This window comes from Mus pahari, chromosome X (genome assembly GCF_900095145.1).
Source record: "Mus pahari chromosome X, PAHARI_EIJ_v1.1, whole genome shotgun sequence".
Taxonomy (NCBI): Eukaryota; Metazoa; Chordata; class Mammalia; order Rodentia; family Muridae; genus Mus; species Mus pahari.
Genome location: NC_034613.1, coordinates 145,690,368 through 145,706,884, shown reverse-complemented (window position 1 = coordinate 145,706,884; position 16,517 = coordinate 145,690,368). Strand labels below are relative to the sequence as shown.

Below are 16,517 nucleotides of genomic sequence, written 5' to 3'. Positions count from 1 at the left end.
GATCCACACTCTTTATTAGAGGTGGTCACGACATCAAAATGGAGTTAAGGAAAAGCAATAGCAGGGGGTTTAAATTATGCAAATCTTCCTCTGCTGCGGAGGAGGTACAGGAAATGGGTTTGCATCTCTTGACATTGGTTGAGTCACTGTTTGGAGGGATGTGGTGGCAGGGCGAGGGCATTGAGAAGAGGTGTTTCTTTGGATACTCACCTTGGAAGGGCAACAGGCTGCATAAAAGCTAGCAAGTTGCACCCTGTGCAAAAGGGCCAAGCCAGGGAGGCAGAGGACAAGAGTGATCCATGCTCTGCCTGCACTCACTCTCTAGGATGCTTTTCTTTCACCTCACCTTGATATAAAGGTCTCTCTGGTGGCTGCTGCAGCACTGACTCTGAGTCCCTGCAAACATCATCACTGCTCTTTGCCTTCTCACTTTTGTTGATGACAATCTGGCCTTTGGAGCCACTGCAGGATCTTAGAGGCTGCCTATCAAATGAGCTACTTCTCTTTGATCTAAGGAACCATATGACAGAGGATGTGGAGTAAGGTTAAAATGATGTTCCTTCCTTCCTTCCAGAATCATGGGTAAGAACTGAAGAAGTGTTGGGCATTCATGGGAAGGCAGGGATGAAGTGTACAAGCCAGCATTTGATCAGTTTAGAAAATGGCTACAGGTCTCCAATTAGGGACTGGGAGTGTGCAATGCTACCTATCATAGTGGCTTGTTACCAGGAATTATGGCCTATTCCTTTTGATTTTAAAAGACAAATATATAGAATACTTTCTAGTCTTTCACTGTACTGACAGGCAAATTGATTTTGAGACCTTATAAAGTGGAAAAGATGAGATGTAGATATTTGTTTCAAGTTAACACTTAGGGTTAATTTAATGTTTTATGACTGACTGCTTGGCATATGTTTACTATGAGTATATTTTATCTTTTTGAAGCATGAATCTAGAAAACCTCAGATTGCTTTTTTTTCTTAAAAGCATAAAACAAGAATTTATCATCATATGTGCTTCTTTATATGACAATGTGAAATCTATGTATGTGTACAAAATCTCTAATTCTTTGTCATCAAGATATGCATCTTGTGACCAGAAGTACAAAGAACGTTCTACCAAAGCTTTCCACAACAAAAATATTTAACTTTACTAACCACTGTCTTCCTATCCATGTAGTGTATTTCATCTGTATTCTATGCAAAATAAGTGTTCTGTTGCATACAAAATGCCCAGCATGCTATCAGATACAGGCATTCTTTACAGTTGCTGTATGATCAGTTATGCGCATGGCTCGCAGTGTAGAGGAATAAGACATGTATACTAGCTCAGTAATGCAAAAGGTATATTCAAGAAGCAGGGGTGGTGATGCTTTCTTTGTTTTCCAGCCACAGGACCAAGTCTTCGGGCTGGCCACCTCCCTCAGGAACCTGGGGCTTGAACCAGGTACCACCCTATGGATGGGAGATGATGACAAACCGAGATGGACGTGACTACTTCATCAAGTAGGTTTAAAAGACACCAAAAAATTTGTCTAATGTTTTCTTTTCATTTTTTTAAAAAAAGGATTTATGTATTCTTTGACAGTTGTATAAGTTGTATATTTTGTTTATATTCACCCTTTTTTTCCCCTCTCTTATGCCCCCTCCCACACCCTCTGGAAACTTCTTGTCAGCATGTCCCCTTCCTATTTTCCTGTAATTTTATTTTTCTAATAGCCCACTGAGTTCAGTTGGGGTTGCTTGCATGTGCATGTGTATGGGGTTATTTACTGGATAACTGGATAACCAGCACTTACCTCCATAGTATGACAATTCTGGCTCACAACATTAAATATTAGGTCAGATTCATCCATTGTCCGAAACTAAAGAATGATGTGGAATCTTGTTATTTCATAAAGTTTTCAGGAATGCCACTGAGTCATGTACTAAAAAGATTATGTGTATTCATAGCATATCTTACTGTGAATTTTCTGTGGGCATTGGTTTAAATTAGAGATTTTATGACTGACTTATCTTATTTCTGTTAAGTGACCATTCATCACAGAATGTCCTGTTTGGCCATTTTAGATGTATCATTTAGTAGCATCCATGGTGTTGTGCACTTATTTGCCACTGCCTGTTTCTATGACTTTGGTAGCCCCTCACATGCCTTCATTTAGTTCTCACTACTGCACTGAACTACTCTGACCAAAACCAACTTGGGGGAGGAAAGGTTTTATTTAGCTTGCACGTCCAGGTCACGGTCTATCACTGAGGGAAGTCAGGGAAGGAACTCAGGCAGGATCCTGGAAATAGGAACTGAAACAAAGACCATGAGGGAAACCTGCTTGCTCGATTGTTCTCCAAGGGTGTCTTATATAACCTAGGACCACTTGCCAGGCATGGCACTACCCATAGTTATCTGAGTACTCCCGCATCAACCATCAGTCAAAGAACTACTCCCACAGACTTGTCTATAGGCCTATCTATGGCAATATCTTCTCAATTGACATTCTATTCCCTCAGATGATGATAATGTGTGCAAAGTTGGCAAAAGCAAGGCAGGACAACCCTCTAAAGACATTTTCAAAGCAGCTCATTGTCACTCTAAGATAGTTTCTGCCACTAAGCCAATATCACAAATTATTAAAAGTACAGGTAGATGTTAAACTGCTTGAGTAATGGCTTCCAGGTACTGTTGAGTATTCACTTTAATTGTATTCATTATCCTAAGTAAAGCAAAATTAGAAGATGGATGTGGCCACTGGTAAGTATCACATGATTGGTAATAAGTATTTGTTTATTCTGCTTTTAGTTCCACTAGCACCTGTTTTCTCTTTTGTCTCCATACATTTTCTTATTCTAGGAACCTCATTTAAGTGGAGTCATACAATATCTGTCTTCTTGTATCTGGCTGATTTATTTTTCTATGAAGTTTTCAAAATCTTATTTACATTACAATGTGTTAGAATTCATTCTTTGTGATTACTGAATGACATTATATTGAAAGTATTCGCCACACATTTTTTTATCCTCTGCCCCAGGATGCTTACGTTGTTTTAATCTCTTGACTACTAAGCAGTGGTCCTGTGAACATAGCTGAACAGATGCTCTTCTGAAGGGCTGTGGGTATATCATAGTGCTAAGGCATTTTTTTTTCCTGCATGTACAAGTCCCTAAGTTTAACACCCACACACACAAACACAAATACATTTTGTTGCTCTTTTCACTTGTTTGGGAGCTACATCTAGCGTTGGAATGGCAGGGCCATATGAAACTGCTGGGCCCAAGTCAGATTCTATGCTTCACTTTTTAAGATACCACCAGAGTGGTTTTCAGCGTAGCTGTCAGCATCTAAATTTTTAGATTTGTGAGATGAGTCTTTATACAGTGCAGTTCTTTTTCCTCAAACAAATAGAGTTTGAACTATCTTTGTTCTCCAACATCACTGAAATATTCTTAATTACAAGAAATTAGTGAAATAGATTTGGAATCAGGAAGCACAGTTGGCCAGAGTCCAGTTGTAATTGAATAGAGATTTGAGAGGAAGGGAAAATGGTTTGGGTTTTTTTTTCCCCACCACAGGCTGTTTTCTTTGTTTCAACCAAGCTGTCTGTGTATTGATTAGCAAATATAATAAGATCATATGGGGAGTGGGGATCATTTTTTTATAAAAGTATCTGTCCAGATTCTTTGGTCTTCTTTACACTCTACTCAATCCCAAACACGAGTAAGGATTGCTGAAAAGCCAGCCACCAGGGTGGCAGCTCACAGGATTGTTGTGGTTCCTTTCCCAGGCTTTCTAACCCAAATCCCTTCTCCTCTCCATAGTGGCTGCAGGGAGAAGAAGACCCGCGCCCCTTGAGTCCACAGCTACACAAGGGACTGCTTCTTGTAAACACCATGGGAAGGCCTGTGTTTCCCTTTAACCTTGACCCATGCCAGGAACTATAGGAGTGACTTGTGACTTTTGAAGGCTTATCCTAAGGTTGTCACAGATAAAGAAGCATGAGTGTGGCCTTTAGAACTCAGTCTCAGAACACTCCAAAGACAGGAAGAAAGACCAGGAGTGTAGATCATATCCTGGATTCTAAGCTGTTAGTTTTGGAGAGTTTGTCCAAGTGCTTTCTTAAGTCAGCGTTTGATATTATAACTTGCCATCTCGTTTCTAACATGGCTACAAAGGCACTCAGTTGACTCAGTTAAAGTAATCCAAAGATTTACAGTCATAACTAGAAAAATAATTGAGGCAAAAATAGAATTTCTAAGGCATGAGTTGGGACTTTATGAAGATATAGTTCAGACTTTTCTCATTAATGTCTGGGGATTTTTTTCCTTCCTGTTTGAAAGTATAGGAAGTCTAACTGGTTTGCTAGTGAGGGGTTCTGGGAACACTAGCTAACTGGACCATCAGGGATTCCATTATCTCTATTTAGCATTTCTATGAGATGGGTGTCTGTTTAAGCTTTATATTTCTCTAGTGTTAAGTGTCAAACTCTAAGAGACAAGTGGTTATCCAGAAAATAACCACTTGTCTCTTAAGTTCTGACTGCTGCTGATGGGTTTGAAAACCAAAATCGCCAGCATCATGGTCCAAATGCTGAGTTAATCTTTCTTGCAAAGTAAGCTTCTATGGTCCTCTCAGAGAACTTGTAAGATGTCCAGCATAGTACTTCTTTGAAAAGTGTTTATTCTTTCTCTATTACTAATGAGTGTGATACATAAGGAGAATTCTTCAATTTAATGCATTGTGCCCATTACAGAGAAACGTTGTAAATTATTAGTTTCTGGGGAGCCCAGGTTGGCACTACAAAGTATTTTTGTATTTATTGGTATTCTTAGTTAAAAGAAAACCTGGGAAACTAATATATAGGTAGTAATTAGCCCCTTTACATTTAACTTTTCATTTGTCTACATATCTTTTGAAGGAGATTAGATTTTTCTGAAATCTTGCCTTAGTATGAAATAATCTCAGCATCAAATTATTGCATTGGGTGGAGATGTAACTTTCACTGAATTGATGGACCAAATGATGGGAGGAATCACGCACTGTATGTTCAAAACTATAGCCTGATAGCGAAATAATGAAAGAATTCTATCAGTAAGATACTTCAAAACTTTAAGTTACATCTATGTGCATAATTCCATCATTATTTAGGATAGGGCTGAAAAACTCTTTTCTTTATGGAGTTACTGATCCAAAAGGTCAAAAAATGAAGAAAAGACTGGAGATATGGCTCAACAATGGGAAGCACTGGCTATTCTTCCTGAGGACATTGATTTCTATTCCTAGCTCCCACATGTTGGCCTACAACCTTCTATAACTCCATTTCTAGAGAATCTAATACTGGCTTCTGGCTTCTGTGGGCACAATGCATGTACATGGTACACAAACACTGAATAGTACACATATGCTGATGTACACTTGTATGACATTTCATAGTTTGGAAACTAGTGCCTGCCTATTAAAAGCAGTAAGACCCTTACTTCTGAGTCTGTGGTGAGGCCTGGGAATAGAAAGTTTCCAATGCACCCAGGTTATTCTGTTGACCATATATGGAGGCTGCATTGGAGTCCTTTTCTGCTTCCTTTATTTGCCCTCGGCACACTAACAAGATTCCCATGTTCCCGGTGATAAAAACATAGACGAATCAAGTCACCCACATTTGCTGAATTAGAATCAATTGGGTAAATACACCAGAACCCTGTTTAGAAAGGACCACTTTCATTGCTATTACTTAGAGACACCTGAATGACCAATTTAGTTTTTGGTGGTGGCAGAGGTAGAACTTATGTCTTCATATGTACAAATATGTTACCACTGAGCTACACCACCAACCGGAAGTATAGTGTTTGGGGAACAGACACCATTTTTAAGACATATAGTGAACTGGACACTGTGGCAATGCTTATATTTCCAACACTTGGGAAGTTAAGGCAAGGGGATCAGAGTTGAAGGCCAGTATTGTTCCCAAAAACCCAAACTTGAAACAAACTTGACACAAAACAAAATAAAAGTTTTTCAGTTCTTATTATCAAAAGAGAGACCAGAACTGAGGGTGGAATGAAGCCAAATGAGAAAGGAGAAACCACAAGGAAAAGAAAGACACTTAGGACAATGTATAATGATGAGGAATGGCTAAGGAAGGGAAGGGTACATAGAATGAGAAAGGCACAAGAATAAAGCAAGGTAGCTAAAATTATTAACATTGCAACCGTACCAGTCATCCATAAGACTAGGTGTGTATGAAGATGGGTACCCATGCATATATAGCTGTGGATATAAATTTGGATGAAGGTATAGATGCAGACAGATAAAATATAGATACTAGTATAGATATTGGCTCATATATACAGTATAGATATATACTGCCAGTCATGGTTGGAGGTCCATGCTCTGATGCAAAGAAAACAGGAAGGTTTTAGGAAGCTAGGAGGTTGATAAGATTGGGAAGAGCCTTAGGAAGATAAAAGATATCGTATTCCCTCCAGGCAAGGACTTCCATAAAGATCACTAGGCAGGCTGGTACAGGTAGGCACAAGCACACTTGAAGACCAGCATATAGGGTGACTGGAGGTAGATACCCAAGTCTACAGACAGACAGATGTAAGCAAGCTGTCAAAGGCAATGGCAGTCTAATAAGAATAGCTATATAAAATTACAACAGTGTTTATTTTTTCAGTTCCTAGGACATCCATGGTCAGCCACTTCATGCTGATTCAGCTCCTTGGATATCCTATATCAGCTGTATTAGCTGACTTAGACTGGTTATCTATAGCAATGTCGTGCTGCCTAAGTATATATTGGTTCTTATACCCTTCTGTTTCCAATTTACATTCACCCAAGTGAGTCTTTGTGTATGGTACTTCTTTTGAAATAATTACTTATTTATAGAACCTCTTTTTCTTCTCAAAATATTCTGGTTTAGATAAAACAAGATAACTTAATCCAAATAACACACTACTAATATTAAGAACACCCTTCAGATACATATGATTTCATGTAATTGACAGTCAGTCCTCAGAGGACATCAACAGAAACTCTTTTTCTCATTTGCAGAATCAGTCAAGGGTCTCAAGAATTGGAATGCCCATATCTTATTGCTGTTCAGATTTATGTTTGGACCCATACCATTAGATTCCAAGGCCTCAGTTCTTTGAGTCAAATCCGTACTAAACTCCCTGCATTTTAGGACTTTGATTTCTACTTTGACAGTTACCTGAACCTGGTAATGTGTGTGCAGCTCAGCTTCCCTCTATCTATACCAACATACTCTTCCCCACTCAGCAGGTGGGCACAATAAACTTCAAAATCCGATCACAAGCTTCATTCCAAAGCTTTCCTTTGCTATTCATAGTATTTACTAAGTACCACTAACCCTTAAGGTTGCCTAGATATGTAAGACAATTGCTGTTTTCAAAAACCTTAAGTTCAGTGGAAATGCAAGGATAATAATAGATCTGGCTTTAGAAGCAATGGAGGCCCCAAGGAGGAATGAATGCAGTATTTTTGATTGAAATGATAGGAATAAAAGCTGTTGCCAAGGGCTTTGCCCTCCTGAGAGGCCAACCATCAGTTTCAATGGAACCATGACTACTTTAGCTTCTACACAGACACTTAAGTTTCATGGTAAATGGTGATCACCATATGTTACTTTCCCTTCAATTTTTTTAATGGAGTAAGAACATGGTTGTGTGACTGTAAAGTGGGTTAGCTTAATGCATGAATGACTCATAAATCTGGTGCTTTCAATTTAGTACATAGGAGAAAATATTAAAGCATGAATAAAATAAATACTAGTCAGCAGGCAAGATAAAGGACCTTGAGTCAAGTTGGAAGCTATCAACTGACATAGGAAGTTGGAGATGAGACTAAAGGACCATTTCTAAAACTATGGCCTGGTTTTATAAGCTCAAATTTGAGAGACTTTCCCCCATAGACTTTGTCTTCTAGCCATCATCACCCTGTATGTGATGGGGTTAGGGGTTGTCTCTCTGTGTGTATTGAATAAGACACCCTATTCTATTATTCTAACAGCAATTCCCATGGTGGGCAATTAAACAGAACCACTGTCTCCTTAATGCAATATTCTTCAATTCTGAATCCTGAATAATAGAGCTTAATAATGAGCTGACGAAACTTCCACTTTGCTCTCCAGTTTGGGCTTGGCCCAACTTGGAAATTGTTGATCCATCCCTATCTGCCAATCTCTCCATTGGTCAATAGGAAATGTATTTTCAGCTCATCTATCTCCAGGAAAGAATTATCTGAATAAATGCAAGTAGCTGTGTATCTTCGCCATGCTTTCTTATCGACTCCAGCAGAACATGGCCAACTTAAGGAGATAGGATTCAGTCATCACAGAAATCAGAAACAGACTCACCTCATGTACCTGTGAAAGCCCCCAGCTTTCTCTCTAGAACTTACCTGATCTAATTCAAATATCCCAAGGAGAGAAGAAGTAATTGATTGTCTGACACATTATTTGATAGCTGTAGGGCTCTTCTTGCAACATTTACTTCCAAGGTTTTATAAGACTCTGACTTATTTTGTAGTTGGAGCTCTTTCCCTGTTAACTCTGTGATAAACTCCCTTAAACTTTTTTCTCTATAAACGTTACTGTCAAGTGCCATACAGTTGTTGATATTGTGATCTTGTTGCCATTCTCTGTATTTTTTTTTAAAAATACAGATGTTAATTTCACATTACATTACACCTACATATTTAACACTCAGTAAAGGCCAAATGGATCTGATTAGATTAAACAAGTTGTTACACTCAGTTTCTGGCAATACACTTCGAGAGGTCTCAGTGGAAAAGTTGTAACCATGAAGGGAATAAAAAAGTTATGGCGCTGGGGAGATAGTCAATAGTCAATTGGCTGCTCAGTCAATAGGCCATGTGCTTGTCTTGCAAGCATGGTGACCTGAATATGATACCCAACACCCAAGGGAAAAATCCATCTGGTTGTCGTATATACTTGTAATCTTATTGCTATGGAGGCAGGGACAGGCTAGAGATCACTGGCTAACCACTCCAGCCAAACTGTGAATTCCAGATTCAGTTCGAGATCCTGTTTCAAAAACAGGATGGTTAAGTGACTACATAAGAGATCAGTCACTAGCCTCTGGCCTACACATGCTTACACACAGATGTTCATACACATCTGCATACACACCTGCACATCCACACCCTCTCACACACACTCTCTCACCCACACCCACCCACAGGAAAGATCGTTTTTGGTGTCTGAGTGTTATTTTGTAAAGTTTTAAACATCAAACACAGGGAAGTGACAGTATGTTGTAGGTGAGGCAGTGTACCTCATTTGTTGGCTTTCTTTTTTCCTGACTCTCTTTTTTTCTTCCTTTCTTCCTTTTTTCCCTTTCTTTCTTGATGAAGAATTCTAAAATAAAATGCAGTTTCAAAGTAAACACAGTGAGTACTGTAGAAAAAGTCAATAATTGCCTCATAGCAAGAACAAATGGCATTCCGTTCAGCAAATTCCTTAGGATTTCAAGCATCTAGTCACGGGGAGGGAGGCATCCTGTAATTTCAGAACGGTGGGAACAAAGTCAATGTGATGGTGTCATTACATGAAATGAAAGGTGATTATGTTCCCTCAGTGCACATGCTTCCGGGGCTGCCATTAAGACTGCTCACTCCCTTCCTTGGAGCAGATTTGTTTGCTTCTGAATCTGACAAAGCATCTATCTGCTGAGTTAATAATTGCTGCTCCCAGCTGGAAGGTAGGTTTTCTGGGCTGACGGAAGGGCTTTAACAGGAAGGCTCAGAATTGACACTAGCATTCTGGATCTAACTTGGCATGGAGATCAGGAGCTCTACCTAAGAAGACTTTTTTTTTTCTTGCACCCAGCTTGGTTCATTTTTTTCTTGGAAGTTGGCTGATTTACTTGATATGGCCTTTACTGAGGACAAATGCCTGAAAGCCTTGGCTTTTCTTTTTTTTTTTATCTAGCAGGCTAATGAATCACATGGCATTTTAATTACCCAAAGTTCCTGGGGCCACTTGACCACAGCAGAGTTGGGGCACACATGTTTAGGCCAAGCTGTGGAAATCAGGTTAGCTCAATGCCTGGGGGTCACCTCTTTTCTTTGCCTCTGCTGACTGCTGGCCTTAGGGGTCTGCATAAGGTGACTCACCAAGTCCATTTGGCTGGCAAAGCTGTGAATAGCAGAAGCACCTGGACAACCAGGTTCCTGTCACAGCCCATAATTGAAATCGTAGCTTGGGGCTGCCTGCCACCCCTGATTCCTTTGACTCACCTTTGAACCTTTTCTGTCTGGATTGAGCCAGCCCTTGCAGAGAGCAATTTTCATGTCACTGCCTATGTCGGGCTCCCATGCAGAAACTCTGCTCTGTGCCAAATTCCAAGTGGGTGTTGCTGGCAAATGGATTAGCTGAACTTGAGAATCACCTCTGTGGCAGGTGGCTTTCCCATTATTGTTTGCCCTCTTTCATGAAAGGAGACAGAGAACAAGTGACTAAGGAGGGTGGTGTCAGAGAACCCACAGGATGTGGGTCCAGTACCTGTGTACTCTTTATCCTATACCTTCTCTCAAATCCTGAATAGAAACTTGTTTTCAATGGTCAATTTCTGACAAAGAGCCTGTTCAAGTAGAAGGGTGATGTGTTTTGTGCCTCTGGACACTCTGATCAATCTAAGAGGTCCATGCCCTCCAATTTCACGGAGCAGTCTATTCACTCTGTGTTCCCAGAGTACAGCCTTGGCAAGGAGAGCTCACACTGAGTAGGCTTGGAGGGCTCTCAAAGAAGAGGACAGTTCAGTATTAGAAGGTGGCTCTGAACATAAAACATGGGCTGCATAATTTGGAAGACCAATTACAAAGTGAAACACCAGGATACAAGTGCTTTTAAAAGAACCTTGGTGTCAAGATCCACTTTTGGACCTGTAGTCTCTCTGTGAACATACAATTGTTTGTTTGCTTCTTTTAATTTGCTGTTTAACAGCATTCTAAGTAAAAGAATGGGTGTGCTGATTTTTATCAGGACTTTTCCTTGGGACCCTTATATTGTAGGATACAAGCTATATAGGTCCGAATGTGAGAGCAGTTAGTTCAGTTTTGCAGTCAGTGCAATTACATTAACATGCCACAGCACACATATGCAGATGTCTGCCTTTCACTGTAACTAGAATGCTGGAGGTGCTGCAAAGCTGCTTGTTTTGCCTGTCCATGTTTTGGTTTTTATTTGTTTTACTCTTACTATTTTAATGGCTTTTTTTTTTCATTTTTCTTTCTGTGTGTATGTGTATGAGGGTACACATGCATATGTGTGCATGTGTGTGTAGAACAGAGGTTAACCTTGGGTATTGTACCTTAGGAACAATACCTACTTTGTTTTTTGAGACAGCATGTCTCCTGGCCCTATTGGCCTGGAACTCACCCATGTAGGCTGTAATCAAAGCACTTGTGAGTCAGGGGTAATCAGTGTGCATCACCACATTGCCTTATTTTATTTGCATGGGTTTTGAGGATTGAATGCTGGTTCTCATGCTCAGAAATCAACCACTTAGTTTACTATCTGAGCCATCTCCCCATGTCTGTTTCTGCTTTAGTTGTGGTTTCAAGACAGGTTTTCATTAGGCAGCCCAGGCTGACCTTGAACATGTGGCTCTCATGCCTCAGTTTTCTGATTGCTGGGACTGGCAGCATCCCTTGCTGTATCTAACTTTGATATTAGTTCTTGATATGCACACATACTCCTAATGTTCCTTCCCAATGTCTTTGCTGGTTACTGAGGAACATGTAGAATGAAAAAAAAAAAAAAAGGGACAAGTCTGGGTTGCCCTGTCTTTCATTGTCCTTCTCTGTTGTCATGTTCAGTGTAGTGGTTGGTAAACAAGAGGACCTGAAGGACTAAGAAAGGATCAGACAGGATTTCTTGCTCGTTTATGTTTTTTAGAAGGCCTATTATGTTAAAAATGAAATGCCATTCAGTCATCATCTTGCAACCTCAATTCACTATTTTTACAAAAAGTCATATTTTATATAGCTGTCTCAATAAAGATCTGGCAAAGAAAAGCATCTGTTTGGCTATTAACTCAGTCTCTATGCCCTGTCAATGGATGTATTGTCTCACAAAAGTCCACAATTTCCTCCCTCTGCCCCACCCTGAATTGAATAGTCCAAGCCAGTGAACTGCTTCTATTAATAGTTGTACAGTACGTATTTTAGGAGTTGGAAGTCATCTGGTTGATGTGGCACAAGTTAGTGTACTTCTGCCATAGTGTTAAAAGTGATCCCAGAAAAGTAGTCAAACATAGTCAAACAAACAGATACAGGTTTGCACTCATAAAACTTTATTGATAAAAACAAACCAGGGACCATGTTTGACATATGAGCTATAGTAGTTTGCTGCCTCATGCTATAGAACATGCTGCATTTGAGCCCATTCTCATATTTTTATTTCACCAACTGAGAAATCCTCAAAGCTCTTTTTTTGATGTGTGTGGGGGGTGGGTGGGAGGGGTGCCATGTGCTTTGTATTTGAAATGAACTAGAGCGATGATTAGTAAAGTTATTTTTTTTTATGTATGCAGAAAGTAAAAATGGGCCATTTGTTTTCTGTTGGTTCTTGTATTGTGCTGGCATCTATGACCAGTCTCCTAAGAGTACTCTAGGAACATTATCACAATCCACCAGAGAACTAGAACTTCTAATATGCAACCGTGCTTCTCCCCTCTTGGTTTCAGTGGGTGCTCAGATGTGGGAGATCTATTGATCACAGGGCTCACAGCTGTACCCCACCTCCAACCAGCACCTTCGTAGGAGGGTGCTGGAGGGATAGAACATGATAGCAGTAGGCCAGCCCAGTCACAATGGCATGCCGAAGTCAAGTGCAAATAATTATTAGGGAGATGAAAATTACATAGCAACTTCCTCTTACTAATGGTCTACAGAGAAACAGCCCTATTGTATTTTCAAAAAGTTAATTGTCCATGGTGTTTGGAAGAAATTCTGCTTATTACCCTCATGGAATTCTATAAAGCTGTGGCACAAAGGTTCCCAGATCACATTGGGTGATGTTCTGTTCCAGACCATTCTCTCAGTTTCCAGGACACCTTCCCGCTTCTTTTGTTCTAAGCTTATGGGAAGTTCTATTTCAAGTTTCTTCAGCTGGTTCTTTTCAGTTCAATATTGCATTTCCAGCATTAGCAAGTTGAGATTTCTCCTTAAAGCCCATAGAAAAGTAAAGCATTCTCCACGGTATTTGGATAACATTTGATTTCTGTCCAGAACAGAATCGAAACTGTTCACGGGTAGGAGAGAAAGGAGACCCATGATGATTAGCTTGTCCTGAATAGAGTATTCCTTGGGCATTGGAAGTTACCAAGAGTGTTTGTTGTGTATATATTTACATGGATATGTTTTTTTTAAGATTGTGACTAAATAGCTGGAGCGGTAGGGACTATTTCTGGAACATTAGTGAAAAATCAGCAAGTGACTTAAGTTTAGGGCAAATTAGCAATCTCCTTACCTTACACATGCAGATGCTTCACTACCACAACTTAGGCATTTATGTAAAACTCATATTCTATAATAAGACAGCAAGAGTTCATTAAAGCCTCATTACTGGTTCACAAATTAGGGCAGCTATTTACCACCTTTTCAAAAGTCGTGCTATAATAAAAGTATCTTTCTCGGGCAAGCATGATTGCAGTGGATTCCAACAAGTTCCATCAAATAATAAGGTACTAAAATTAAAGTGAAACCACTCATGCTAGGATCTCAGCTCATCTCCAAAGTAAATGGACAGAAACTGTAATCTCTATAAATGTATTTTAGCTACACTAATGTACTTTTGTGTCTTGTATAGAAATTAAAGGACAAAAATATTTTTTGTACTATACAAAGGAGCGATTTGCAACTTCTATAATGTAAAGTCATAGGAGCAGAGATTTATAGGAGTACAGTTGTCTTTTGAAAACAGAGTATAACTTAAGGTATGTATGTGACTGTTTTGTAACCAAAAAGACTGAGCCAATCACTATGACCACAGACATATGGCAGCTGCTGCTTACCCTAAGCCAAAAGTGCCCACCCTTAAAGTGGGTGTAGAATCAATCCTGCCCAGAATGTGAAGTACTGATATTAAGAATTAGCACATTTGACTGTAAACAGCCAGATAGTAAATATTTGAGGCTTTGTGAGCCATTTAATCTCTTTCACAACTATTAAGCTTTGCCATTATCTAATAAAAACAGCCATAGACATTAAGTGAATGAGCACAGTTGTGTTCCAATAAAGCTTTGTAGACACTGAAATTTGAACTTTGTATGCTTTTCGTGGATTATGAAAGGTTATTTTCTTTTAATTGTTGAAAATTCTAAAAAGAAAAAGTAAAACAAATAAATCAGGCTGCAGATAGAAACCAGAAGGACAGGGATTCAGTTTTCTGCATGGGTGTTACCTGTTGGGAACCTGTTTGCCCCAGATAGGAGATCAAAACAATCCAAAGAAATGGTTCTATCCACATCAAGCTTAGTGGACCAGTAAGTTTAATCAGTGTCACTTACAAGAGTATGAATGGTGTGTTACCTGGATGATCATGGGCAATTTATGATTAGCCCTAGGATGGAAGATGAATCTGTCTTCCTAGTAGTTGTTAAGCTCTTTGTGTATCCTGTGTAAGTAACTATTATACCTGTGCTACCAGAAGGCTCCTCCTAAGACTTTTGTGTACCATATAAGCCTGGGTTCCCTCTGTGAGGTATTATTAATGGACCCATGCTTGTGACAGTCTCCTGTGCCTACTCCTAATTAGAACTGCTCTGGTGTCAAAGTGGCAACAGCTGTGACATGCCTGGAGGACAGTGTGTTCCACTGTGTTGGCCCCAAACAAAGCCATTCTTAACACACAGGTGGCTGGTAAGAGTTTGGCCCATGGGTTATAATTTGCATATCCTGCTCTAGATAAGCTCTCCAAGTGCCTTTTTAGCTCAGTAATTATTTTGTTTCATAATTTTACCAGAGTCACCTTCATTCCTGGCTTGCAATGACCCTGGGCTGACCTGTTTGATCAAAATCCTCAGCCTCCCCTGCAACAAGGCTTTCGGAAGGTCATAAAAATCTCTTTTCTTCCATTTGTGCACCAAATTGATATAATATCTTGTTTGTCATAGGGCTCTTGGGAAATATGGGATACAATACTGTTAATTATTAAAGATAATGATTCTGTGCCATCCCCCACACACCATTATTGGAAACTAAAGATATGCCTTCAACTCTGCAGGCATGGCTTATAGAGTTAAGTTCAAGCTCAGTCATGTTGCTAAGCAATTCTTCTATTTTTGTTCACCTTTAGCAGTATCTTTTTTTTCGAGCTCAAATATTTAGTAGACTAGAACTGTCTTCAGAATGATATATTTCTTAAAGGCCTTATTTTCCAGCCATTGGACAGAGTGCCATTATGTAAATGATTGAAGTATTTGAAATGAGGGCTTAAAGATCCTCAGGGTCAGAGGGTGACCCTGAGGACAGAAAGAGGAGGTAGAGCTGAACAGTAAGGAGCAAGCAGGCAAGAGGCAAGGAAGCTGATGAATCCCTGTAAAAAACCAGTTTGGCTGGATGGCTGGAGGCAAATAAAAAGAAAACTGCTGGGTAAAAGTTAACCATACAGCACTGTTGGAGAGCAGTGATCTGTCCTAAAATGAAAAGAGGAAATTGCAGAGTGATCTGCTCAGCTGGGTCTTGGCAGCATTTGAGTTGTTGTCTAGATACTTTTTTTTATAAGATATTTTCTTTATTTACATTTCAAATGCTATCCCAAAAGTTGCCTATACCCTCCCCACACCCCTGCTCCCCTACCCACCCACTCCCACTACTTGGCCCAGGCCTTCCCCTGTGCTGGGTCTTATAAAGTTTACAAGACCAAGGGGCCTCTCTTTCCTATGATGGCCGATTAGGCCATCTTCTGCTACATAAGCAGCTAGAGACACGAGCTTAGGGGGTACTGGTTAGTTCATAATGTTGTTGCACCTACAGGGTTGCAGCCCCCTTCAGCTCCTTGGGTACTTTCTCTAGCTCGTCCATTGGGGGCCCTGTTTTCCATCCAATAGCTGACTGTGAGCATCCACTTCTGTGTTTGCCAGGCACTGGCATAGCCTCACAAGAGGACGCTATATCAGGGTCCCTTCAGCTGAAACTTGCTGGCATGTGCATTAGTATCTGGGTTTGGTGGCCGATGATGGGATGGATCCACAGATGGGGTAGTCTCTGTATAGTCCATCCTTTCATCTTAGCTCTAAATTTTGCCTCTGTACCTATATCCTTTCATGGGTATTTTGTTCCTTATTCTAAGGAGGAATGAAGTATCCACACGATGATCTTCCTTCTTGGTTTTCTTGTGTTTTGCAAAATGTTTCTTGGGTATTCTAAGTTTCTGGGCTAATATATGCTTATCAGTGAGTGCATATCTAGTGACTTCTTTTGTGATTGGGTTACCTCACTAAGGATGATATCCTCCAGATACATCCATTTGTCCAAGAATT

At 39.9% G+C, this 16,517-nt stretch overlaps 1 protein-coding gene across 9 annotated transcripts in view; it reads left to right on the top strand.

Moving 5' to 3' along the window:
* Frmpd4 (FERM and PDZ domain containing 4) overlaps positions 1 to 16,517 on the top strand; it is a 972,353-nt gene that overhangs the window by 715,366 nt on the left and 240,470 nt on the right. For all 9 annotated transcript variants that reach the window (XM_029534155.1, XM_021187619.2, XM_029534150.1 and 6 more), the window contains one exon: positions 1,389 to 1,505. In XM_029534155.1, the coding sequence (XP_029390015.1) occupies positions 1,389 to 1,505 (117 nt within the window). The remainder of the gene's footprint in view (positions 1 to 1,388; positions 1,506 to 16,517) is intronic.